Source organism: Thalia democratica, chromosome 3 (assembly GCF_965202585.1).
Source record: "Thalia democratica chromosome 3, ktThaDemo2.hap1.1, whole genome shotgun sequence".
Classification (NCBI taxonomy): domain Eukaryota; kingdom Metazoa; phylum Chordata; class Thaliacea; order Salpida; family Salpidae; genus Thalia; species Thalia democratica.
In genome coordinates this window covers 40188516-40214010 of record NC_139167.1, presented here as the reverse complement: position 1 = coordinate 40214010, position 25495 = coordinate 40188516, and the positions used below count along the sequence as shown (strand labels likewise).

Sequence of the window (25495 nt, the reverse complement as noted above, 5' to 3'; positions counted from 1 at the left end):
TCTTGGATTTGTTGAAGTTACAGAATTATACTGACTTTCTTTTTCTGTAGAATATTAATAGTAATAAAATCAGTTGCAAAACAAGTAAAAATAAATAAATATTTAAAAACCCTTTTTTTTAGACTTTTTTAATTCTTTGCCCTCAGATTTCGCTTCTCTGCGTATGTTATGAGACCAAACATAAGAAAATTAACTTTATCCTAGTCAACTTAATAAAATAAAATTTAGTTTATTTTCAATTAAACTAACGTATCTCAAATCTTGGAAATCTTTTTTATCAAAAACATTAACTTACAATTACTTTTTTCTCAGTAAACCCAATCTTATTAACCACAGTAACTATTTATATGTTTCTGATAGACTAATTGTTATTTTGTAAAGTTCTGGTTGTTACCGTCTTGCTATTGAGTACAATATAATGGTCAGATAAACCCTTACTTTTATTTGAAAGTCAGTTGAAGACGTCACGATTTTGACGACTTACGAGGTCTTATGTCTTCTGTACTAGACAAGACATTAAACTGTTCTGGTGTACGACTCGATAAGCAAAAGGTTTTTTCGTACACCAAGTCTTTGGACCAAACTTTTTTAGGGTGTTTTTTGTCGTTCAATAAACAATACTATGTCTGGTAACGTCGTTATTATATAGGTAATTTTCTTGCTGGTAATCAGTAGAACCTTTCTGATGGCCGTTGTAACTTTGTGGATATTGAATATTGTGTGGGAACATTGAAAATTGATTAATTTGTAGTAGGCAATCTTGGTTGCCGGTGACTTCCATGATCATAATCTACTGATAGGTATGTGTTAAAACGAAGGTTTTTATTAAACTAAATTTACTAATAAAACAAACCATGTGTGTTTTATACTAGATTTTGGAAAACTAAACTATATTTGTTTGAATTAAGGTTGTTTTGGTCGGAATAAGTACTCATGTCGCGTTGGAGATATAAACTTTAGTAATTTATATGTTTTAGGGTGCATAAAAAACTATTATAGAATTTAAAACTTACACTAAATATTCTGGAGTTATTGATGAAGAGCAGAACAAAATTTTTTTTTTTTAAGCATACTTTTGAAACTTACAAAAGACAATCTTGATGAAGAGCACGTTTGAGTGGTACACAAATTTTTTATTTTGCTACTCGGGTACACAAACTTTTTATTAGCTCGATACCCACTGATCTAGTCAGAATTAACTGAGTTGCCTGTATTTTTATGTAATTAAGATTTCTTAGTCAAAATAAATACAGTCTTTCTTTAATATTAAGTTGATGTTAGTTGTTTTCAAGAAATTAACTTGCATTATAGTTTTACTAGCAAAAATAAATTTCAATAAACTTTTACTATTAATTAAATAATAATAAAACAATGCATGCTAAAAACTTATAATCTCACAATATCATAAATGTTAAGTTTATATAAAGTTAATTTTTCTAAATATTTAAATATTTTTTTTAGAAAAATACTTCATAAAAATTAGATTTTCGAACTACTATAATTCAACTACTTTATTTTAACACACTATATTAACAAAAAAATAAAAAGCGGTTACCTTTAGCTACAAATTCAATGAAAATGAATAAACAAACACAAATACTATTGTATAGACTTATAACTTAAAACAAAAAAATATCTATGTAAAAATCTCGGTATACTATCAGTGGAGTCGCGTGGTATTTTGTTAGGGGATGCTGCAGATTGACATTGTCAAATTAAAAAATTCCCTAGTTTAGAACATTTATATTAAAATCATAAAGGTAATATGAAGAACTAGCAATTTTTTTTAGAAAAAAATAAAACATATTCGTTTAATTAATTAATATATAAAACATAAAAAAAATTAATATTAAAAAAAAAACTTATATTATGCCTTTGTACATCATCACCCTTTCCTAACGACTATGGCTACTTTAATTTTTATTAATGTACATGTAAGTTTCTGTATTTGTACAATAATAAATTTACTAACTTGGTTTTATGACTTGTCTAACTATTAATAAAAACAAAATCATGCTAGTAACTTCAAAAAACGAGGTTGCCCTGCTCGAAATTTCCCTGCTCGAATTCCTCCTGCTCAAGTTTTTCCTGCTCAAGTTGCTCCTGCTCGAGTTGTCCCTGCTCGAGTTTTTCCTGCTCGAGTTTTCCCTGCTCGAAATGTCCCTGCTCGAAATGCTCCTGCTCGATTTTTTCCTGTTCGAGTTATTCCTGCTCGAGCTTTCTCTGCTCAATTTTTTCCTGCTCGAGTTTTTCTAACTCGAGTTGCTCCTGCTCTAGTCTTTCCTGCTCGAGTTTTCCCTGTCTGAGTTGCCTCTGCTTGAGTTCAACTTGTCTAATTGTTCACGCGTTGTAGTAAATTTTAAACAACAATCATGATTTAATTCACATGGTGCTGAAAGAATTAGCTCCAGAATTAAATTCTTCAACATTTTTTGTATGGAAAGCTTGTAAACATTTAAGATGCAGCCGACACAGATTGAGCTTGCAACTCCAATTTGACGAACATTTTGAACATCCAATATAAAAGTTTGAAAAAAAAAAAAAGTATCGAATTAACGACGTTTATACACACATTTGGCTGCATTTTTTGTACAACTTCATGATAACATAACTTTTTTATTTTTTCAGCTAATAAGAAAAGTTTTATATCATTTTAAAGCTCAACTCCTTAACTTTAAAATTCCTTAACTTTGACGTAGTTTGTGGTTGTACAGCAGAAGCGAGAACTCATTTAAAATAGCGTGTTTCAAGGCTTAAACTCTAAAAATTAAAAAATAATTAGCACAATTTTTCATTTTTAGTTCCATCGTTCCACCCTACGCGACGTCCCTGTATACTATCAAAATCCACCCGCGTTCTAAATCCGCCCGATTTATTTATTTATTTTATATATATTTTGCATTTTTTTATTGTTATTTTTCACTATCACTGTAACCCTTAACCTCGATCGGTAAGCGTTTCTCGAACTTGACTGGGTGGATTTTGAACGTGTCCCAAAAATCTCACAGAAAATTATATAAATAAAATGTTTAAAGAATAAACTGTTTCTAGAAATAGAATTCTCTTGGTAGATCTACAAGATGGGTAAGTGTCAAATATGCGGGAAGGTACATTTTTGCCCGAAGAGTCACTTTTGCACGAAGGATAACTTTCGCACGAAGGGTCACTTTTGCACGAGTTGGATTTTTGTCAATTTTTGTTTATAACAGTAACCTCTCGCTTATTTACGCACATTTTGTCCACAGAAAAAACTCGTAAAGATATGAGAGGTACCAAATATACTTACTATAATGGCTGTGTTTTATATTGCTTCTAGTTACAAGCAGACTGGGGACTTTCCCACTTTTAACAGTTTGTTTACTTTAGTTATAAATATGAAAACAAAAGATAAAACTATACATATATTAAAAAAAAAGAATTTAAATTTATATAAAATAATAATACTTGTAGAAAAAATTTACTAATTTTAATAATAAGTAGATTTTGTCTTTATCTTTATTTATATGTGACTTATTTGACACTTAACATTTATATTCTATTCTACTTAGCAAATTCAATTTATAATTAAGCATTTGTTTACAATTAAAAAATGGTGTGGTGTCTATATTAGAATTTGTTTCTATAGCCTTTTACAAAAATATGGATTTGGTGCTGTAATGGATTTCTTCTTTTGTTCAAAAAATTTATAAAATATAAGTGAATGTTTAATAAAAATTGTTTATGTTGTTACTACAACTTTTTACAAACTTAACAAAGTCTAAAGATATAGAGCGGTGAGTAAGCATTTAAAAACATATTTTAAATTAAAAATATACAATAAACCTAATTTGTGCAGTATTAAAAATTTTTTTTATTTTTTGAACTTTTTAGACTTTTAAAATGCGTAACTAAACGAGAGTGCGTAACGTCACGAGTGCGTAAATATGCGAGAGGTTACTGTAGTTTATTTTTTAATCTTGTGCAAAAAAGACCCTTATGCAAAAGTTTATTCGTGCAAAATTGACACTTCGTGCATATTTGACCCGACTCCCTACAAGATGGACCTAATTATTTTACTTATTAAGCTTAAGTTAATCAATTAATAGTTCAAGTTAATCAGTTACGTTTAAAGCTTCTAACGTGAACTTTTTGCTCTAAGTTCAACGTGAAAACCTTTATTGTTGTTAGTATTTAATAACAAAGTACTTTATTTGTTTCTAAAAAAACTTTTATAATTTAATCACTGATTATATAAAACTTTTTTCGTGATCTGCACAAAATTGGAAACAATAATTGGTTAAATAAATTTTCTAGATAAAACATGCTTTAAAATTCTCAAAGAAAACATTAAACTAATTAATCAAAATATGTTTTTGTTGTTTATATGACCTGTTTAAAATTAACCTTTTTTTGTATGAATGATCCTTGTTATTGTAATACTTAATTTTATTTTAAAAACATAAGAAAAACTTTCATTACACTTTCAAAAAACTTGACAGTAAGTTCACCTAACTTAATAAAAATAAAAACTATTATAAATAAACTACGATTTTAACAACATTTTAACTTATCATAGTGATGGACAAAAACTTAGATATCAATTCTTTATAAATAAAATTGTATTGATATTGTATAATTTATCGTTTAAGATAGAAAAAGTTAATACATGCTCTAGTGTATACTTACTTATTACGAACTTAAATATGTCAAATAAATCTTTTTAATCTTCTTATTTAGAGGTAAATTTCCTTTTAATACTAAGATTTTTTTAGTCTATGAGTAATAATCTCAATAAGAATATTTGTGTTAAAGTTAGGGATTACCACAAGTTAAACATATTTAAGGATTTTATTTATATAGTTATATTTAGCTTAACCCAAACGAAATCTTTCCGTGCACAAACTTAGAGTTAAAAATAAATAAATTGTTTTAATTTATTCTACAAAACTTTTCCCTTTATGGTTCGGAGACTTATTTGGCACCAGCTCTGCAAAACCATCGCCTACCTTCACTGCCTCGTGGATGCTTCTGTTTATTGAAAGAAAAAAAGCGCTCAAAATTTGGTCCAATGAACTGGTTTACGAAAAAACTTATCGGTTATCGAGTCATACACCAGGATACAGTTTAATGTCATATCATTCAAATTTTGACCTTCAAACTTGCTTTGAAAATTAATTTCTCACTGTTATTCTAGCCAAGCTAAATTTTTAGTATGTTCAAAATTCGTTAAAGATAACTTAATGAATTCAAAAAAAAGTGGTGTTTAGTAGGTATAATTTCAATAACCGTAACACTATTCTATTACCGTATAAAAATTAGAACAATTTTATAAAATTACTAGTTGCCTAACTTGGAAAAAAAACCGTTAATATAAAGTTAAAATTACACATCGTACAGTTGTAAATACACAAGTTTTTGAGTTCAACCTACAAGGTCAAAAATTATCAAACATTTAACAAATAGTTAAATATAAAACTTTTTTTTTCAAAAATGAATGACCGTTGTTAAAGCTTTTTGTTATTAACAACCAAATATTCTATTCACACAATTAGAAACATTTTTGACAGCATATTTTATTTATTTTATCATATTATACTTGTACATACTTTGTAAAACTAAAATGTGTAAGTTTAATTCTAAATAATAATGAATAAATTTTTATAAGTTAGAATAATACAAAAAATCATTAAACTTTTCTGATTATGGATTGAGTCATTATTAAAACCATATATATATTTACTCAAGAAGTAAACTGCACTTTATGTTTTTGTATAACCTTGTGTATTTTTTGTGTGAGATACATTAATTCGATCAATTTAATAAGGCTGCAAGTGATTAATTGGCAAGGGATGAATGATAAAACAAAACATCAAAAAAAAAATCAATAAAACATGATTGATATTATGTGCAACAAATGCTAGGAAAAGTTTAAAACAGATTTTAAAAAGTTACAATCATAACTATATTGATTTGATAAAAAGTTAAATTATTTTGAAGTATCATTTAAACAGTATAACTTGATTCAAAAATGTTAAAACATTAAACAATAAAACTGCATTTAATAAAACTATATCTAAAATATTTGAAATAATCAACACAATGATCTCAACTTTCTTAAATGTTTGAAACTGATTCTCAAACTTTTGAACAAATGAAGAGTAAAAATACATCATAAAAGGAACAATATTAGTAAGGGTTGTTATTTGAAAATAATTAATTAGGTTGTATGAATTTTTAATAAATCTCATGTTTGTTTTTTTTTGACAAAAAAAAGAACTTGGATATTAAAATGCAAGTTTTGAGAAATTATAGTTTTAAGATTTAATCCGTTAAAAACAGTTCATTAGGTGAAAATATATTTCAAATTCTTAGAAAAATTTTTGCTAACAAAGGAAATCCAAATACAAGCAGATTATTAAGAAATTTTTAAAACAGTTCACAAAGAAACAAATATGAAGGCATAATTTATAAGTTGATTTAAGTATAATCACGTTAATCAACAGACCCAACAACCCATACTACGTTTAATTTTGAAAAAAAACATGTATTACAGAAAAATATTAACTGCAAACAAGTTGAATTGATAGGATCTATAATAACTAGCAAACATAAAATTAATGTTTTGACATTTTAACAAAAACAATTATGCTAATAAGAGATCACTTGAAATCGGACAACTCAAACACCGCTTTGTTATTCTAATGTTAGTTAGTCTGCATCAAGTAGCACTATCGCTCGTAATTCAAGCAAAACTAACGAGTCACGTGACTTTGGCCAGATAATTGGCGGGCACGTAACCCTGCTTGGAGCTATCGACGGTTTCGACCAACCACCACTCGGCGTTTCCCTCGATGTCATGGCAACACACAACGCGCACTCGTTCGCCTTCCGCCACTGACAGCTCCAAGCTGTTGGACGCTTGGAACGAGTACTCTGCACGGTATGTTGGTTTCAACTCAGTAGAACTTGCACTTCTCGAAACAGGAACTTTTGAAGTGTCAACGGCAACACTACCCAACGTCTCATATTCATCAAACGACACGTTAAAATTTTCCAACTCGTCCGCATTAGCAGCTAGTTTTTTATTTGTTCGATCGGAGTTGCTTGACATTTTGAACTTACTTTTCTGATTTGTTTCCCCGTAAGCGTTTGAATTGTTGTTGTTGTTGTTTACTTGTTGGTGTTGCCCGTAAACACCTACTTCTTCACTCAAGTTACGGGCACCAAACGCAATAGGCCCGTACACTTTGTTGTCGTTGTGGTAGTTTTTGTAAAAGTTTGGAGAGTGCTGCTCTTTCGTGGACTTGAAGTCGAATTCCGGGTCGAAATGTCGAAGTATGTTGGATGGCAGGACCGTTTGTAAAACTGTTGAAGTGGTTATTAGTAAATGTTTTCAAAAGAGCACAGTTAAAAGAAAGAGTAAAAAACTACTAATTTAAAAGTTTGTAACACTGTTTATATAGATATATATTACAAATTAGTGTTAAATCAAAATTTAAAATAATTTGTTAGAGCACAAACAATACTGTTTAAAATAAATTATAAACACAACATACCACCATTATCAACCAACAACTTTTCCTTGCTCTTTACCGAAACAACTGCAAATAAATTTCCAGGTTGGCAATTGATTACGCCATTACTGTAACTTTTCGTTGCAACACGAAGGTTTATGACGTCATACTTCATCATCAAGTTTTCCTTCATTTCCATTGTTTGAATGAGTGTGTCCTGTGTGAAGAAGTAAAAAAAGTAGTAGCATAAAACAAACAATAAAAACAGAAACAATTTACGCATTCTATTTTAAGTTATACCTTTTGGCTTGTAATGCTTTTACGACGTTGTGACATTGGACTTTCGATTGTAAACGACTTCGGAATAAATGAATATTTTGCAAGTTCGTTTTCAACCTGAAAATATAAATAAAATACAATTGAACAGCAGGTTTATTTAATGTTTTATATAAACTAAACGAATTATTTCTGACTAAAATATTCTCTCAATAAGAAATATCATTCATAATTTCAGGGCAAATATTCCATTTTCAAAACGTTATTAAGCCTTGAAAAACAAACTCGCTAAAAAATTGTAATATTATATAGTTTTGACTAAAGATTAAGTTTTTAAATAATCATCTAATAGACAATATGTTGAACAAAATCTAACCAAAGCGGAACGAGCTCTGTAATTCTGCATTATTTTGTATATAGATTCCACTGTGTTATTGTAGTTCATATTGTGATTTTGTAATGGGTGGTTGCTGAATTCATAACGAAACTGCGCCAATTCCTAAATATATGTAAAATATTACAATCTATCAAAAAACAACTTGATAGAAACAAATTCACTTTACTTTAACTATAATGTTTTGAAGTAAAACTTCTTGAAAAGTTGATAAACAATGAGCATTTGATGAACTTTTATCAAAATAAAAAACATTTAAAACGATTCTTATAAATTATAATATTTAATAAAAAATTTAAAGATCTCATTCTACACTAACTTTAATGCATGACTGGACAAAATCATAGTGATGCTTGTTAAAAGTTTTGATGCATTTGTTTAGCAAACTGATTGATAGATTACACAACTTGGGTAACTCATCACACAGTTGGTTGTTTAGCGCTAAGTAGTCGTTTTTATTTGCCTGTAAATTAATTACTTTTCTTGAAGTTAAAACTTTCGAATCATATATGGAAGTATATATTTAGCTTAATTATCGCTACTCAATAATAAAATAAACAAAAAAAAAGATTAAAACATATTTACTTTTTACATACATACAAAACAAAACTACAAAAAAATAAGTTTTAGACGAGTTTTTTATAGTTTAACTAATTAAGTTATTTTATATTTAGTCAGTGCTAAAAAAAAACTTCAAGTTTTCTTTTAATAAAAAAATGGTTAATCTTTACCGCTAAATTCAATAAGTTAAAAACTTAATTTATAAACACAGCATCTTTAAATATAAAACATTATTTCAAAGAGTTAAAACAAATAAAAGCATCACTTAAATTTTTACAACCTTCACACAAAGTGATAACTTTATTCACAAACGCACCTGCATGACTTGGCCGTTGTCCCCTCTCATTGAGACTTCGTAGTCGAGCAACTTGTCGTTGCGCTTTTCAATCAGCTTCCACGGAGACTTGTACATTTGAGTCAGTGCGACGAGCGGTGATATCACTTCCAACTGGACTTTAGTGTGCTGTGGAAAAAAAAATATTTTGATTCACAAAGCTACAATACATAGGCTATTTTAATTCAAAGCTATACATTATAGTCATATATTTAAAAAAAGCTCACAATTATTTTTATGTTGTTGTTTTAATAACCTATTTCTATGAAATAAAACATTTAACAATTGTTACTTAACTCTTAACTTAAAATATCTATGGTAGCAATTTAAGCTACAAAACAGTATAGAAGTTAAACACAAACATAGTTTGATCAGTTCAAAAGTAACTAACAAACTGCCGAAATATATGCTCGGATATTCTGCCGGAGGACTGAACGTACAAATCAACCGAGTTGTCGTCGTGAAACCGGTTGATGGTTGCGGACAGGTTTGCGTGGTTGTGCAGCACGTCCCTCAGTTTGCACAGGTACTCGTCTATGTTGTGGTCAAACTGCTTCACTTTGTTGTCCACTTGCTTGAATCTGCGTTTTAGAGATTATGAGTATTTGAAATTAAGTTTGTTTAAACAATTTTAAGTACAGTCGAAGTTAAACATTTAGTTGAAAATACTTTTTGATTAAATAATTTGAAAAGCTTTAAGTAAGATTATTTAAGCTTGTGAAAAAGTGCACAGAATGAATATGAAATAACACTAGATAAAATTTAAGTTAACCATTTAAGTTAACAACAAATAATTTTAAAAAAGGTTGCAAAAACTCATTCTCAATTATCAACATTGTTACTATTATTTTTTTAGTTGTTAAAAGCTAACTGATAAGTAGACAGTGATTTTCATAACTAATCCAACAATTTACAAAAATAAAAACTGAAAAAAAAACTCTCTGTCAAAATTACGGTTCACGAAGTAATAAAGAGGAAATGGTGAACTAAATGAAAATATTTAATTGGCACTTTGGCACTATTAAGTATTTCACTCGAAAGATGTGAAGCATTATTGAGATAATAACAAGTGCGTCCAGTAACTTAACTGTTGTCACCACAAGAATTCAAAAGTTGTAAAGAACTCGCAATTAAAATTCATAAAGGTCAACAAAAAAGCTAACTACCAAAAGTAGCATTTAAAATGAGCTTGACCACATGAAACAACCGGTATTTTCAAAAACTGCTCAAAAGTAAAACAACTAACACTACAGTATCTAGATCTTTATTTTTTAATATCTATTGAGGTAAACCAGTGTTTGTTCGAAGTACGCAAGCAACACAACTTAACAACATTCATCACGCAAACGTGTTTTATTTAATATTTAACACAAAATCAAATAATATCATTACAACGAACCTGTTCTCGACGGCCACAAACACGGGGTCATCGTGGTCGGCATCGATCATGCCCGCCGCTTTCCTGATCGACTGCGCCGCTCTCGAGTACTTCTTCTTCACCGTTCCGAAGCTCAGCTTGCGCAGCTTGTCCGATATCTTTATGTCCAACGAATTTTGCTCTTTGTAATGGCGAACTGTTATGGCGTAGAAAAGATAATATTCAACAGACTATGAATGTATTAAACAAAAAGATCATCAGAAATTTTTTCAATAAAATTCAAACTTTATAGTGCTTTAAAAGAAAATAAAAATTATGAAAAAGTTACAAAACCACAGAGTACAAATACAGTAATGTGTAAACTATTCTTTAAAGTAAATACTTTTTTTTTAATTTAATACCATTATATTAAAAACTAAACATTCCCTAACAATTATACATTTATAAATGAAAAAAATCCTATGATTAGTAAAAGAAATTTCAAACACAGTTATATTTATACTCATCATTAGTTTGGTACTGACCAAGCTCCTTTTTCCTCCGCTCTTCGTTGATCTTGTTGGCGACGTCGTGTATCTTCTTGCTGCACCTGGCCACGTCGTAGCACAGCTGCCCCTCCTCGATCAGGCACTTCTTCATCACGTTGTCCACCAGCAGCGGGTACTTGAGCACCCTCTGCACCGGCTTGATCAGGAAGCTGTCCAGCGTGAACACCGTCGCTTTCTTCCTGTGTGGCAGCGACTTGTGTTGAAATGAAAAGTTTTAAGAGGATGAACAGTTTGTTATATTTGAAAAAAAAATACCTGTTTACGATTTGGGAGACTAAATTTTTATAAGATTTCGTTCAATTAAAACATTATTTCTCATACTTAGAAAATACTTACTACCTTAATTTGTAACAGTATACATTTAAATACAAATATTAATAAAGAAAAAATAACACTTATAGTTCAAGTTTTGATGAATTACTGTAGAGTTATTTTAAACATTTACTATAATTAAACAATATTGTTACTACACGTACAATAAATCTAAATTATAAATTATTTTTCTAACTAATCAAAAAATAAATTTAAAAAAATAAGTATTATTTCAAAAAATAATTATTAAGAATTCTAAACCTTAAAACAATCAAAAAAATAGAGTGAAGCTTCATCTTAGAAAATACAACCAACATTGTTATTTACCTTAAGTCTTGTAAAATATCAGAAAAAGCACTGTTAAATGTTCCTTTGTTTTTTAGATTTTCAATTTGCATCACCGATTCGTCATAATTTCTGCAGTATATTTTGTAAACAGCTTCTAAAGAGCTCATGTGTTGAAGGAAAACAGTGGCGACATTTGTATTTTCATTCTGTGTTTAGAATGTTATTTGAACTCAGTGCATAAGTGGTATGGTGTTTTGTCTAAACTTTTTTTAACTAGAGCTAGATAAGATTACTTTTGTGTTCGGATTTTGTTACAAAAAGTAAAGCTAATCAAGGTTAAAGTAGCTTTTAATGCTGACTTTAACAACAAATCACAAGTCAAAATTTAAGACAGTTTACAAATGGAAACAAATGTGAATATATGATAAGAAATTTTTGTTTTGTTTAAAATATTTTGTCAAAATTAAAAAAAAAAGTTAAAACAAATATTGTTTATAAAGTACGAAACAACTTAATTATTAAAAAAAAGGTCATATTTTGCATTATATTTTAAATTTATACATTACTTTCAAAATAATGTGGATAACAAATTGTAGAAAAACTAAAAAATAAGGTAAAGTGGTAAAATTTTTCAAAAAAATACTCTTTAAATTTCACTAAATTTAATAACCCTTTAAAACTTATAAAGAAAATACTTCAACAAAAGTGAGCAATAATCTTTTAATTTGGAAGCAAACAAGTGAAAAACAACAATGCCTACCTCATAGGAGAAAAGCTGTTTGTGATCATTGTCTGACAAACAAGACAAATAACTTCAACAAAATCACTTTAAAAAAGTTTTTCATTCTTTGTGAATACAAAAATATACTTAACAAAACACTAACAGTTTTGAAATTAAAGCACCCTTACTAACTAGTTTTTTAACTTTGTGGGTTTTAAAAATAAAAACATATTTAAAACCTCTACAACACTTTTTTTTCCGTTTTCATCGACGATAATCAATTGGTTGAGATCTTCAGAAAACCTGCTTGTGAACTCTAGAACATCTTCTATGTTGCTAAAAATTTTCTTTGCACTCACTTCTTCTTCAAGCTGTAAAAATTAGCATTAAACACGATACCAGTTTACGCAAATAAACATAATTGATATAACGACAAACTTTTACTGAATAACCTTTTTTTTACTACCAAGTTGTTATACAGTGTTGGTTAGATGTATGCATTACATATTGTATTTATATTTTAGTCACTTCTTAGCAAGTTAAAACTTATGAAATTAAATTAGTTATAACAACCTTGTTAATCATTAAAACAGATTTCACAGTATAATAACAACTCTTTCAACTAATTTTTATTAATTTTATAGTAGTTTTATAACTATAAAAACATTTTTACTTATAATAATATTTCTTACTTCACATAAAATTTTCATTTAATTAGTTTTAAATTAGCTTAGAAATATTTATCATAATATAAACTACTTAAGTTGCAGCGTATTGAATAAGTGCTAAGTTTTCAAACATTTTATATATATGTTTTATAATAAAATTCTTACAATAGGTTCTTTTTGCACAAGATGCAAAATAAAACTTTTAAAGCCAGAATATTCACTTATCCGGACATGTTGTGCAAGATTTTTCTGTAAACACGTCTGGGTAAGCATTTTTCCGGATAAGTTTATTTTTTTTTATTTTCGTAAAATAATATAACTGCCGTCTATTATGCAATGCATAACAAATAATAGAAGCTCAGCTCCACTTTTTCTGCTAGTTTATTTTCAATGATTAATGCAACTCGTTTTATTTTTATGATGTCTTGTCCAGCTCTAAAACCTAGTATGTTGAGTATGTCAAACTTATTTGACTTTAAATAAATGCTGCCGTGCACCTCATCTTAAACAAAAAGTGTTAGAATTAACAACTTTTATGATATACATGGTTGCCACTGATCAAGCTGAGAAAAATTTCCTGACTTTTTTCCTGACTTTTTACCAAAATTTTCCTGACTTTTCTGAATCAAACTCTTAAACTAAACTTATTCTAAAATACATAATCTAGCACTTCAAACTATATAAAGCTTTCAATCTAATTTTTCTACAGTAAAAACAACAGTCTTTTGCTGAATTCTATCATCAAACTTCCAGTACATCTATTAAACCATCTGTGTATGATTGATGTTTGTAATAAACAGCTCTATCAGCAAAATACTTGTATTACTCCCTTATAAACACAGCTTGTCTGAAAAAAGACACAATTTTTTAGCACTTCCTAGCATAAATGTATCTAGATAAACAAACGACACATAAGGAACATTTACAATTAAAAGTTTAAATCAATAAGGAAATTTCACAACTCAATCCTTAAAACAATAACAAACTTTTACAGTTAAAACATTAAAACAATAAAGAACTTAATCAAATACTGTTTTTTCAAATGTATGTACTAAAAATTTTTTTCTCCGTTTTTTATTATCACTTCAACCTCTTTATCTAATGAAGGTATGGTTTGATAACTTTGGTTCTAAAACTATGCTAGATAATTTTTTGTGTATATATCACAGTTTCACTATGGAAGTGTCCTTGCTAGAGATCATCAAAACTAAAGAGTTTTAAAAATCTGCTAGTTCAAGTATTGTTCAATGTGTTAATAGAAAATTTTTGTAGTTTCATAAAGGATATTTTACTAATTTATACTAGATGAAGGCATTGGAAATAAAATATTTTTGTAAACTTAAAGAAAATTTTGGAATTTTTTTCTAACTGTAAAGGACTTCTAATTAATTTTTACCATTTGAAGGCTTTGGAAAACAAGGAATTTTGTAAATTTAAACTGACAAAATCTGACTTTTTTTTTAATTTTATAAAATTTCCTGACTTTTTTTCAAAACCCCCCATATTTTCCTGACTTTTGTCATTTTTTTGAATTTTTCCTGACTTTTCCTGACCGATTGGCAACCCTGGATATAGTTGGAATTAAAAATCAAACATGAATGAACTGTTATACATTCATTTTCTACAAAAATTAGAATTTAATCAACTATCAAAAAAAAACTTTAAAGTCATATTTTAAATATCATTGTTTAAAAATAAATTTAAACCAACTTACTAATACAAAGGTTTATCACAACTAAACTAATTTTGAATAAAGCTTTAGCAGTATTATTACGTCATAACAATGAACTAAATTGAAGAACTTATAACATCACCTTAAATTTTCTTACAGCTTTTCTTACAACCTTAAATATTTGTATCACACAAAAATGTTTGTGTTTAACATTAAATTTTTTTTTGCATTTTTTTTTCTCAAATGAAACTTCCTGAATAAGTGAGCGTCCAGATAAGTCAAGTTCAGATAATTGAATAAGCACTGTACTAGCTTTACAGCAGAAAAGATTTTAACAGGTTAGTTTATTTTATTAATTATAACTCATTCTTAAACTTGAAGATACAACAACATTCAAACATTTTTTCTCAAAATCGGATAAAGTAAGTCTTCAACGATAATCTGAACGTCTTTCAAATACTGCTTTTCGGTTTCGATCAACTCGATAACAATGTGGTTTCTCTGCGTTTTGCGCATCTCATCACACGATGTGGGGTCGGCAACATAATGTTCCTCGCCAGTGCTCGCATCTTTGTGTGCTGATGTGCCTTCGTCGGTGTGCTCGGAATTTCTGTTTATAGTTAAAATTTTATTTACACTTAACCAGTTGATACTAATAATAACAACAAATAATTGGTAAAAAAAAACTAAAGAGTTTGAAATTTTTTGTTTGAATATTGAATACAAAAAACATCTTTATAAAAATATGTTGGTTTAAATTATTAAAATAACAATTTTCTTTATTTATACTGTTACATTTTGTTTAAACTTTTAATCCTTTAAAACTTTGGCATGACTAGAGCTTAACTTTTGTTTTGAATGTTTAAAAGTAAGACCAACTCTTTTGGCAGTTTTTCCTGCGATTCATCGATTTTGAAATCGTCAATTGTTTGGTAAATATTTTCGCTGTTGTCAGAATTACCTTGAAAAAAGATTATTCAAAATAAATATAGTTTACTTTTTTGTGTACTACTGTTATTTAATTAATAAAACTTACATTTATTTTTATAACTTCTACATTCGACAAAACTAAATAAAAAAATAATCAAAATGTGTATATTTAAAGTAAAACATATGTAAACCATGCGTAACTCAGTAATTGTTTTATATTAAACATATTCTGCTCTACTTTATCTATAAAGTATCAATCACTTTAAGCAAAATTTAAACAAAACAAAATATTACTTAAAAATACTTATATAATAAAGACAAAAAACATGCTAAGTAAAACTTTAGTTTTGCTTTATTATAAGTAAATTAAAAACGTTAGAAACCAATAAATTTTGGTATATGTTATAACTAAAATAAAAATTGCTTCTATTCAATATTTGATAATTAAAAAAATAAGTTTAATTTATTTTCCATTTATATATAAAATACTGTAAGGTCTTTTACTTTGGTCATCATCAAAAATGATATATTCATTTGAAGTAGGAAGTAAATATTCATTTTCATCTAACAAAATATTACTTTCCAATGTAGGGTAATCATTTACATTATTGTCTTTAGGATTGTTTTCACTCATGTTTTAATTAAATTACAACTTGATTTTTACGGGTCTAAATAACTTATAAATATAGATTTTTTTTACAATGCATAATTTGTATAACTGTGTAACCTACTATGCAGTATAAACTTTTTCAAACAACGTTAGTATACATGTTAGATAATTTACTTAAATGTTAGATGATAAGTTTAAAACAATATGGCTCTACTTTATAGACTTCCTGTTTTCGGTAAAAACATATAAATTTTATCATAAGTACAATAAGTAGCTAAAACAGTTGTACTTTGCTAAAATATAGTTTTAGTTATAACCTATAACAGCATATGCATTTTCTACTTATACTTTATACAATTTGTTTATTTAATTATGATTTGAGTTATTGATGAACGTAACAGTTTGTAGAAGTTTTAACTTGCACAAAAACATAAATCAAACATAAAAATTGACGCTTTTAAAACAACAACTAGTTAAAGAAAATATTAAATTTATTATTGGCAAAAAAACTAATTGAGTTTCAATCTTGTTTAACTAATTTATAGCTTTACACTCAAACTAAGGTTAATGCCTAATAATATTATTATAATGAAGTTTAATAAAATTCACAATTAATTAAATAAAAAAAAAACAAAAAACATAACACAAACCAGGACTTAAAAAAACAATTAAGCAGTCTTAATTCTAAAACTATACCTTTGAGGTATAACCATTTTATTACTTTTATTATTATTATTATTATTATTATTATTATAACTGCTTAAATCTATATATATAAACATATGATATGAAAAATTCTTGTTTTTATAGCTTTTATATTTGTTCTACTACAATCTAATTAAAAAAATTTAACGTGTTTATCATAAGTTCACTTTTAATTGCATTAAACATGTATGAATTGAAAACTACTTACAACAAAAAAACATACTCTTGTCTAATAACCTAACTCATTGTGTTATACTACAATAAAGTATGTTTTTAATTTTATGATTTTATTATTTAATGGTTTTTAGTTATACCTCAAAATAATAAAGCAACATAGTTCGCACTAACCAAAAATAGTCAAAACAAAAATACAAAATGAAAGCTGTATAAAAATAAACATCTCTTTATTAATAAAAAAACAGAACTAACTGACCTAAGAGAACAATTATACACTGAAAACATAACTACTTAAATATGTAATAGTTGAAATTAAAAAAAAAAGATCGGAGATAATGAACTTCTGTTAAGTTAATCAACCATGAAACAAAGTAAGGCTGAAAATTCACATAATAACATGGTGAATTCCATGGTCTATCAGCTGAAACTAAAAGTATAAATGCAAAGTTTTGTTCTGCCAGTACAAAGCTATACTTTTCATAACTATTTGGAGTGTTCAGCTATCATTGTGTTAAGTAAATGTAACGAAATAACCTTAAGCAAGTTCTTAAAATTTTAATTTTAAATTATACTACATTTTTTTAGTATATTAAAAGTAAAATTTAAATTATATAAATAAAATAAAAAGTAATAAATGAATTATATTTTAGCCTCAGGGAGTATAGACGGCATTAATTTTAGAATTAAAAAAATTGCATGTGGTAAAACTGCAGATTTTCTCACAGTAATATTGAAACGTAACTTTAACTTAAACACTAAGTTAATATACCAAACAACTAATATTAAATGTTCTCAAAAATTCTAATTTTTTATTAAAATTTACTAAGAACAAGAATGTATTGAATTATTCTAAACTATTTAAAACAATTGAATATGATTTTTTTAATCACATACTTTTTAATTCAGTCAAACTAGACTCTTCTTAATATTAATAAAAATATAAAAAGTATATAAATTAAGCTATTGCATTCAGAGCAAACAAACTTCGTTCTTTCTATCTAAACAAGCTAGTACTTGAGCGTAGTATACCATAATTAAACTTCTTAATAAAACAAAAACGTAGCTTATAAGTACTAGTTCTATTTCAAGCTAGTTGACTTGTATAAATCACATGCATAAACTTAAACCAAAGTATTTTTATTGTTTTACTAATTGTTTCAACTTGTTTTCTCAGCAACTAAGCCAAAAATATGTCGATACAAACTACAGCTTGAAAGTATAAATTCTAAATAAAGATTTTTTTCAAAACTTTTGTAAAATAAAACTACATAAAGGCATAATTTAATTTCACTCATATACTAACTGATAGTTTGCTCCAGAGCGGTTTGCATTCTTTTTAGCTTAATGTAGGCGAACTGCAACTTATTAGTAAAGTCTTTTTGCTCCTTGCCTGTAGTTGAGCAATCGATCATTCGCTTGTAATGCTGAATTTCTTTGGTGATATCTTCTATGTGCTGTCGGGTCTGTCAAACATTAACTTGTTATTTGAGCATAAAAATAAAATGTTTTTATATTTATTGGCAATTAAATAAAATAAACAGTAAAAAGTTTTTTTTTTCACTCAAACGTTATAAGGTTAAGTAGCGAAAAATATTTTACACTAATTAAATACTCTTTTTTTGACTGAAACGACCAAAAACTATCAACTTTTCCAAGTTGAAATAAGAACTTAAAATTTTACTTTTTCAATTTTAATTTTGTTCATTTTTATTTTCTTGTAAGAAGTGCGCACACTCAAGCTTCGCTGCAAATGGGGTCTCACTGACGACATCATTTCAACGTTTTCAGTGACAGATGAGCCTGAAGACGATGACGTCATGGTCTGTGACTCCAATGACGTCACTGTGATGTTGTCTTCTGCTCGCGTTCTCCTGCGAAGCGACTTTGTTCTTCCATGTAGTAAACTTTTGTTTTGTCGCGTTTTTTGTGAATTTTCATCAAAATTCACACTCATACTATAATGATTTAGCGGTGATTTTTTAGGAGAACTGAATGCGTTTCGACGAATTATGGTAGTTGTATTTCTTCGATTGTTTCCTAATTAAGTACAACAAATTTCAATATCTTAGTTAATTATATATTAAAGTGTTTACTTAGTTGTTTAAATAAAATTTAAGGTATGATTAAACTTTTTTTTTATTCACAAAGTATTTAAATATGTAGTCATAAAAAACATATGGATTTCTGATTTTAATCTTGGATTAAAAATATCATATTTTACTTATGTCAACATTTGCATTAAAATAAAAGATGTAAATACTATAGTAGCCAATCGAATACTTCATACAATATCACGTGTTCGTTAAAATAAATAAAAGTAAACAAAATTTGTAGTGTGTCCTCTCTAAGCCTTTTATTTGAATAGCTATTAAATTTCAAGTGTTATTTGATCAAGTTGGGTCTAAAATAATATTCTTAGTCTTGACTTATGTATGTTAAAATTTCTATTTTTTTTTAAAGTGTTACAGATAAAAAAAAAAGTTAAAGTTAAACGATCAAATATGTATAACAAAACTACTAGTAATGCTATAGACTAGGGGTGGGCAACGTACGGCCCGCGGGCCGGATCCGGCCCGCAGAGTGAAAATGACCGGCCCCCGACCGTTTTTTAAACTTTAATGGGATCCGGCCCGCAAATGAAAATGACCGGCCCGCGAGCAAAGTTACAGGCCTGCGGAGGGTCAATACTACAAAATTTTCATAAAACTTTTTATAATACTTTTACAAAACAAAACTGTGAGAATTTGACTTTAAGATATGCTAAAATAAGACTTTATAAACTAATGTGTACTAATAAATACACTATTTTGTCCTAATATTTTGTGTTGTTTTAACTTAGTTGGTATATTTTCATGCCAAATTAGCCCAAGCAAAGTGTTTTTTTAAGTACGGTATTTGTCAATTCTATTTATAGACATAATTTAAACATTTGACACGTCTTAATCTACATCTTAAGTTGTCAGACTTGAGAAAGTTTTTTGAATTTGAAGGATTCAAAAAAGTGATCAACTTTATCCATAAAATTAGAATGCGGTTGGATCCAAAACTTTAAAAAAATTAAAATCCGAACGGATCCGGATCTTGACTTTAAATTAGTATCCAGACGGATTCGGATCTGAAAAGTTTCGGCTGGATTCAGATACTTGATCCGGTAAATCACATATTCGAAAAACTCCGGCCCGCAAAAGACTTAATTTTCCGGATCCGGCCCGTTGATTGAAAAACGTTGCCCATCCCTACTATAGACTAATACTATGACTTTAAAATTAATTAATTTCACAATAACTAGCAAATTAGAGAAGGTTAGCCGTCATATTGTCTTAATGTATCAAAACTTTACCTATTTTGAACAATATTTTTATGAAAAATTTTAAGACTTACAAAAATTAGAAAAGTTGTAGCCGCTGTTTAATTTTTTGAGCAACTTTTTTGTACATAAAAATTTAATACTGCAAAAAAAAACACCACAATAAACACAGCACCAATTAAAATTAAAGTATATCCAATTTTATTTTCTATATAGCGGTAAAAAAACTTATTTCAATTAATAATTTAAACAGTGACAAAAAAGAATTCTAAATTCATAATTATCTTTAATTAATCAACAGAAAAGGTTAAAAACCACAGGCTTTTTTGACACATAAGGTTTTTTCACAGCCCAAATTATTTAAAACTAAAAACAAAAATATTATTTATTGCATACTACCTAAGCTTGTCTGACACTGGCAACAATATTAAAAAATGTTTGCAGTATAAAATAACTATAACCAGTTATTTTTTACTATTAAATTTTATGAAAAATTTAAAGTTATTTACATTCTAATACCGATATATATATGTGCATTACAAATAATCAACTAACTAGTTTGTGTTTGCTGCTTGTTTAAATCGGCTTCCGTCCTCGATCGTAATAAAACTTTTTTCTGAGTAGTTAAGTTTTTGCAGTCAGAAACTTTATGGTTGTCTACTTGTGCGTTTTTCAACCCAATGCAGGCTAGTGGGACGAAGCCAATTTGATTTAACTGGTTTTGAGCTTCGCACCAATCTTCGTTAACTTTCTTTATCAAGTAAACTTGTTCGTTTTTTCTAACAGTTAGATCGAAATCTGTAACTGCTTTTACATCATAATTCACCTTGAACCTGAGAATTAATCTGATGTAACGACTAAAATTTTAAATATAAACAGCTTTTTTTTTTAAGTTATCAATAACAAAACTAACAATTTAAATCTATAAATGAAAACCTTAGTTCTTTATAAGACATTTTTAGTAGTTGCTAGTTTAAAAATATTATAATTAAAACTATATAAATATTGAAAATGTTTTAAAATACAAAAAAAATTAGTGTTTTACATAGAAGTTAGTATTAAATTAGTTTTAACAGAATACTTGTAAGCAAAACTCTTTTTTGTTAGATACTTGTTTTTGATGGTTAAATGTATAAGTTTAACCAAGCTCATTAGACCAACAAAAATTTTTACAAAATAAAATATTTTACAACCAAGTATTAAATATCAACAAAATTATTTTCAAAATGATAAACCAATTCTGTTGAAAGTTATTTTCGTAGTTGTTAGCAAATGTGAGCATCTTATCAACGGCTTTTGTAAGTTTTGTTGATTGTGATTGATTATTGCGCATGCTTGTTTCTTTTGATTGATCAACAGGGCTAATAAGCGAGTTCGAGCTATTTGAGTTTTGTTCACTCGAAGCAGAGATTCTTTGCACTGTGATTTACAACTTAAGTTTTACTTTTACATAGTGATATTTTACTTTTAACAAATGTTACAGTATTTAAAAAACTTCACAGTTTTAAGCTTAAACAAATTAAAATGTAATTTGTATATTTAATATTATAAGAAATTAATACATGGTTATTTATTTTAATATCTAATTAGGGCTCAAACTTTAATATAGTTGTAACAAACTTTATGACTTTTAAGATAAACTCGAAAAAATTTAACTATAACAAAAAGCTGTATTGTTTGCACCTCAAACACAATAGAACTGCTTTATTTTCACACAAATAAATAACTAACTTTAAAACACTAAGTGTGAAAGTTAAAACAGTATACAATGGCAGCTTAGTATAAATTTCTAAATCCTTAAATTGTATTTTAATTACTTATGGAAATTTGTAAAAATTTTTTTTGTATAATAAGTATCTCTTTAAACTAACAAAAACTTTACAAATAAACACTGAAATACTTTACTTATAACTCATATGTCTAAATTATTACGGCTTGAAAAACAAATATGAAGATCAAAAACAGCATACATGCCTTGAAGCTTTATAAGCGATTGAAAATTATTTACTTAAACTTTTTAAAATTTATAGCTGAAACTACTTGTGCTTTATTAACTTTTGTTTATAAAGCACATAGTTTACTTCCAATAAATTATGGTGGTTTAACAAATAGAATTACTAAAACAATATCACAACTTATTTCACCTGTAGATGTTTGGTGATCACTGTATGTATTTAAACTTTGAAGGTTAGCTGCATCATTAACTTTGCTTAAGTCTGTTCTGTCATATGTACTAGACGAATAAGCAAAAAAATTATTGACATTGCTTTTACTATCTGAAGTGTCCTTATTGTTTCCACTTTGCTCCATTGTTTTATTTTTAACAATACCAGTAGCTTGTTTTGTCGTACACCTAACAGCGCTATCTTGTGTTTGCTTTATTTGAAAAGGTTTTGTAAAGGCCAACGGAAACTCTCCTGATTCAAAATTACTTCCAGTTTTAAACCCTTTCGCCCACCCGTCATTTAGTTTTGAAGTTACAGTAACAACATCATGCACAGCTAAATTCAGCTCACCAGGTACATTTGTGATAAAATTATCAATACAGATGATGGAACTTAATTTTTCACAGCTAAGCTGGCAAGTGTAGTTGAAAGGAAACATTCCACTACTGTTTAAACAATTCCTTCCCCATCCCCAGCTTTCATCCACAAATTTTTCGCATGATATTATTTCTCCTAATTAATTTGTTAAAAAATTATAAATTAAAAAAAACACAAAAGAGTAAATACATAACAAGTATATAACATTCTCTAAAGTTTTTTGTGACAGATTAATACGCATTTCTCTACTTCTCATCAGAAACTTACAGTAGAACAGAACATAAAATTATGAATAATTTTTTCCCTTAAAATAAAAAAGTTAAAACTAACAATTTAATTAGCGCAATAAATAATCAGTGTAGAGTAATCATTAATTAAACTAAAATATTACTAACGGAAATAAAATAGATAATTTAAGTAAATAAAGACACTTGGTTATCAAATTCTTTTTGTTTGTACAATTCTGGTTTCTTTAAAAATATAAAGATAGCCTCTAACTTAACGAGAGCAAAAACACTATTACAATGATGAACTATTTTAAATCTATATACCTCATATTTCCTAGCACAATCTCTATTATCTATTAAATGTTTTGCAACTTAAGATCTTTTAGCTGCGCTATTGGTTACCGTTGTCTAACTTCAGGTTCTTCTTTGATAAATTTTAATACGCAAGCAGGTAAATGTAAATTTATTGAAAAAAAACAAAAAGAACTTGATTAATAATAATAATAATAATAAGAAAATTAATAATTTTTTAAACTAAATAACTGTCATATGTTTATATATAAAACTTAAAACATAACGTTTTACGTGTATAATACTCGAAAATAATATTAACTAAAAGCAATTTAAAACATTACAAACCTTTTTTAAAACTTAAATCATTATCCACATCAGAAATGTAGTCCTCTATTCCAAACAGCAAGCTTTTAGTATTTTTATTTTGTGAAGGTAAAGTAACTTCTTTTACAAAACTTTTTGGAAGCTCTCCTGAAATTAAAATATATTAAAACTTTTCTAGAAAAATATTGATTTTATTAAATTTGATTTTTGTTTGTTATAAGTATGCTTCATTAGCAGCAGTCACTTCTAAAACTTTAGGTTAAATTATAAAAAAGCTTGTGAAAACAAATGTAGAGAATGAGAAAAGAAAGAAATTTTATTAAAATGAAATTTCAAGTTTTTTTAGTTTTAACAAATGCAAAATTAAAATTTCTTTGTTATCAAAATATCATAAAGTAATAAAAAAGTAATGAAAAATGTAATTTAAACACTCGAGCAAAGCTTTACAGTTTGTACAACTTAGTTTTGCATAAAAATATAAAACAGTAGTTTGAAAAACTTTTAAATACATACTTTCAGATACAAAGATTACCCTAAACAAGTCTTAACGAATAATTGCATTTAAGTTAATATGTTTGTATAAAAGTTAAAATACGTTTTGAATTGATAAACTTTCTTAAAATTTCCTTAAAAATTATACAAACTAAATAAGTCGTTTTTTTTAATAGTTGTTTCATAGGTAGTTTTGATAATTAAATAAAAATTAAAATATAAATAAATTAAACAACACTTATATGACTTGTTCAACACAAACCTTCATTATTATTTATTAGATTTTTTCCATACAACCAAAAGTTATCAATTTCACAGTAGATTCTGACTAAATCACCAGAAGATAACGAAATTTCAGCTGCTGACTTACTACTGTAGTCTGAATAGGCAACTACAAATGAATCAGAGCCATTTTGCACAAATTGACAAGAATAATTCATTTGTAATATAACCTTCAGTTCTGAGCTTTTCAAAGAACTTTTATTATGCTTAAATATTTAATTGTATGTATATCTATAATACAAATAAAGTTAATAAATAAGTAGTTTTTGTTTCATAGAAGATTTTTCTTAAATATCTTTTTTAATACATATTTTTTAAATCTAATACAAAAAACTATAAAAACTATTGTAAAAAGATTACAAAATAACCATAAAACTTTGAATTTATTTATATATAAAATAAAAAACATGTAATCTAAATTTTGATATTGTGAACCTGAAAATAAGATCAATGTCATTCATTTTAAAAAGTATTGATATGTAATTGAAAACTTCTGCTACTTTCTAAGTGAAAAAAAATTATGTTTTTGTTAAAACTAAAATAATTGTAAGTTTAACTTAATTGTATTTTAATACTAAAAATTTATACACTGAACTTTTGTTTTAATTACTTCTTTGTATTGTTCGAATCATAAGTTTTCTCAAGTTCTGAAAGCATGTTCAAAAAGTTATTAACTGCTTCAGATACTTGATTTTAAATTTACAAAATCAATTTTTACTTTGTATGTTGAACCAATAAATTTATTTGATTTTCCTAATCCCTTTTTTTCAACTATATGAAATTAATTTGAAGATTTACTCTATTTCAAATAAAAACTATAATATATAAACGCTTTACAACAAACACAAGTTATAAAACATTAAAAAAAAAAACCTGTTTAAAATTTACAAAAGGTTAAAAGAAAATGACAGCTTTCTCTAAAAGTCCAACAGATTCACTAATAGTTTTTATGGTGTATT

The 25495-nt window shown here is 27.2% G+C and overlaps 1 protein-coding gene across 1 annotated transcript; it reads right to left on the bottom strand.

Annotated features, from left to right (window-relative positions):
* Positions 1 to 6138: 6138 nt before the first annotated feature.
* On the bottom strand, positions 6139 to 24762 carry LOC145831332 (dynamin-binding protein-like). Its single transcript, XM_082938552.1, has 20 exons — positions 24517 to 24762; positions 23784 to 23909; positions 22519 to 23052; positions 21610 to 21793; positions 20930 to 21207; positions 18749 to 19104; positions 18371 to 18530; positions 15525 to 15606; positions 15045 to 15255; positions 12545 to 12676; positions 11624 to 11790; positions 10961 to 11163; positions 10458 to 10632; positions 9450 to 9639; positions 9041 to 9187; positions 8483 to 8626; positions 8146 to 8268; positions 7794 to 7889; positions 7536 to 7710; positions 6139 to 7344 (listed from the first exon to the last, which is right to left on the bottom strand). Exons 1-20 carry the CDS (start codon positions 24692 to 24694, stop codon positions 6740 to 6742), a joined length of 4266 nt encoding a protein of 1421 aa, XP_082794678.1. The 5' UTR covers positions 24695 to 24762; the 3' UTR covers positions 6139 to 6739.
* Positions 24763 to 25495: the final 733 nt, after the last annotated feature.

Excerpts from the sequence above, each read along its gene's own strand:
- LOC145831332 (XM_082938552.1), bottom strand. The coding sequence starts at position 24,694 with ATGAATTATTCTTGTCAATTTGTGCAAAATGGCTCTGATTCATTTGTA. Across the intron at positions 11,164-11,623 it reads GATATTTTACAAGACTTAAG|GAAGAAAGCGACGGTGTTCA; the intron begins GTAAATAACAAT and ends GCTGCCACACAG. Across the intron at positions 7,711-7,793 it reads AAAGCATTACAAGCCAAAAG|GACACACTCATTCAAACAAT; the intron begins GTATAACTTAAA and ends TTCTTCACACAG.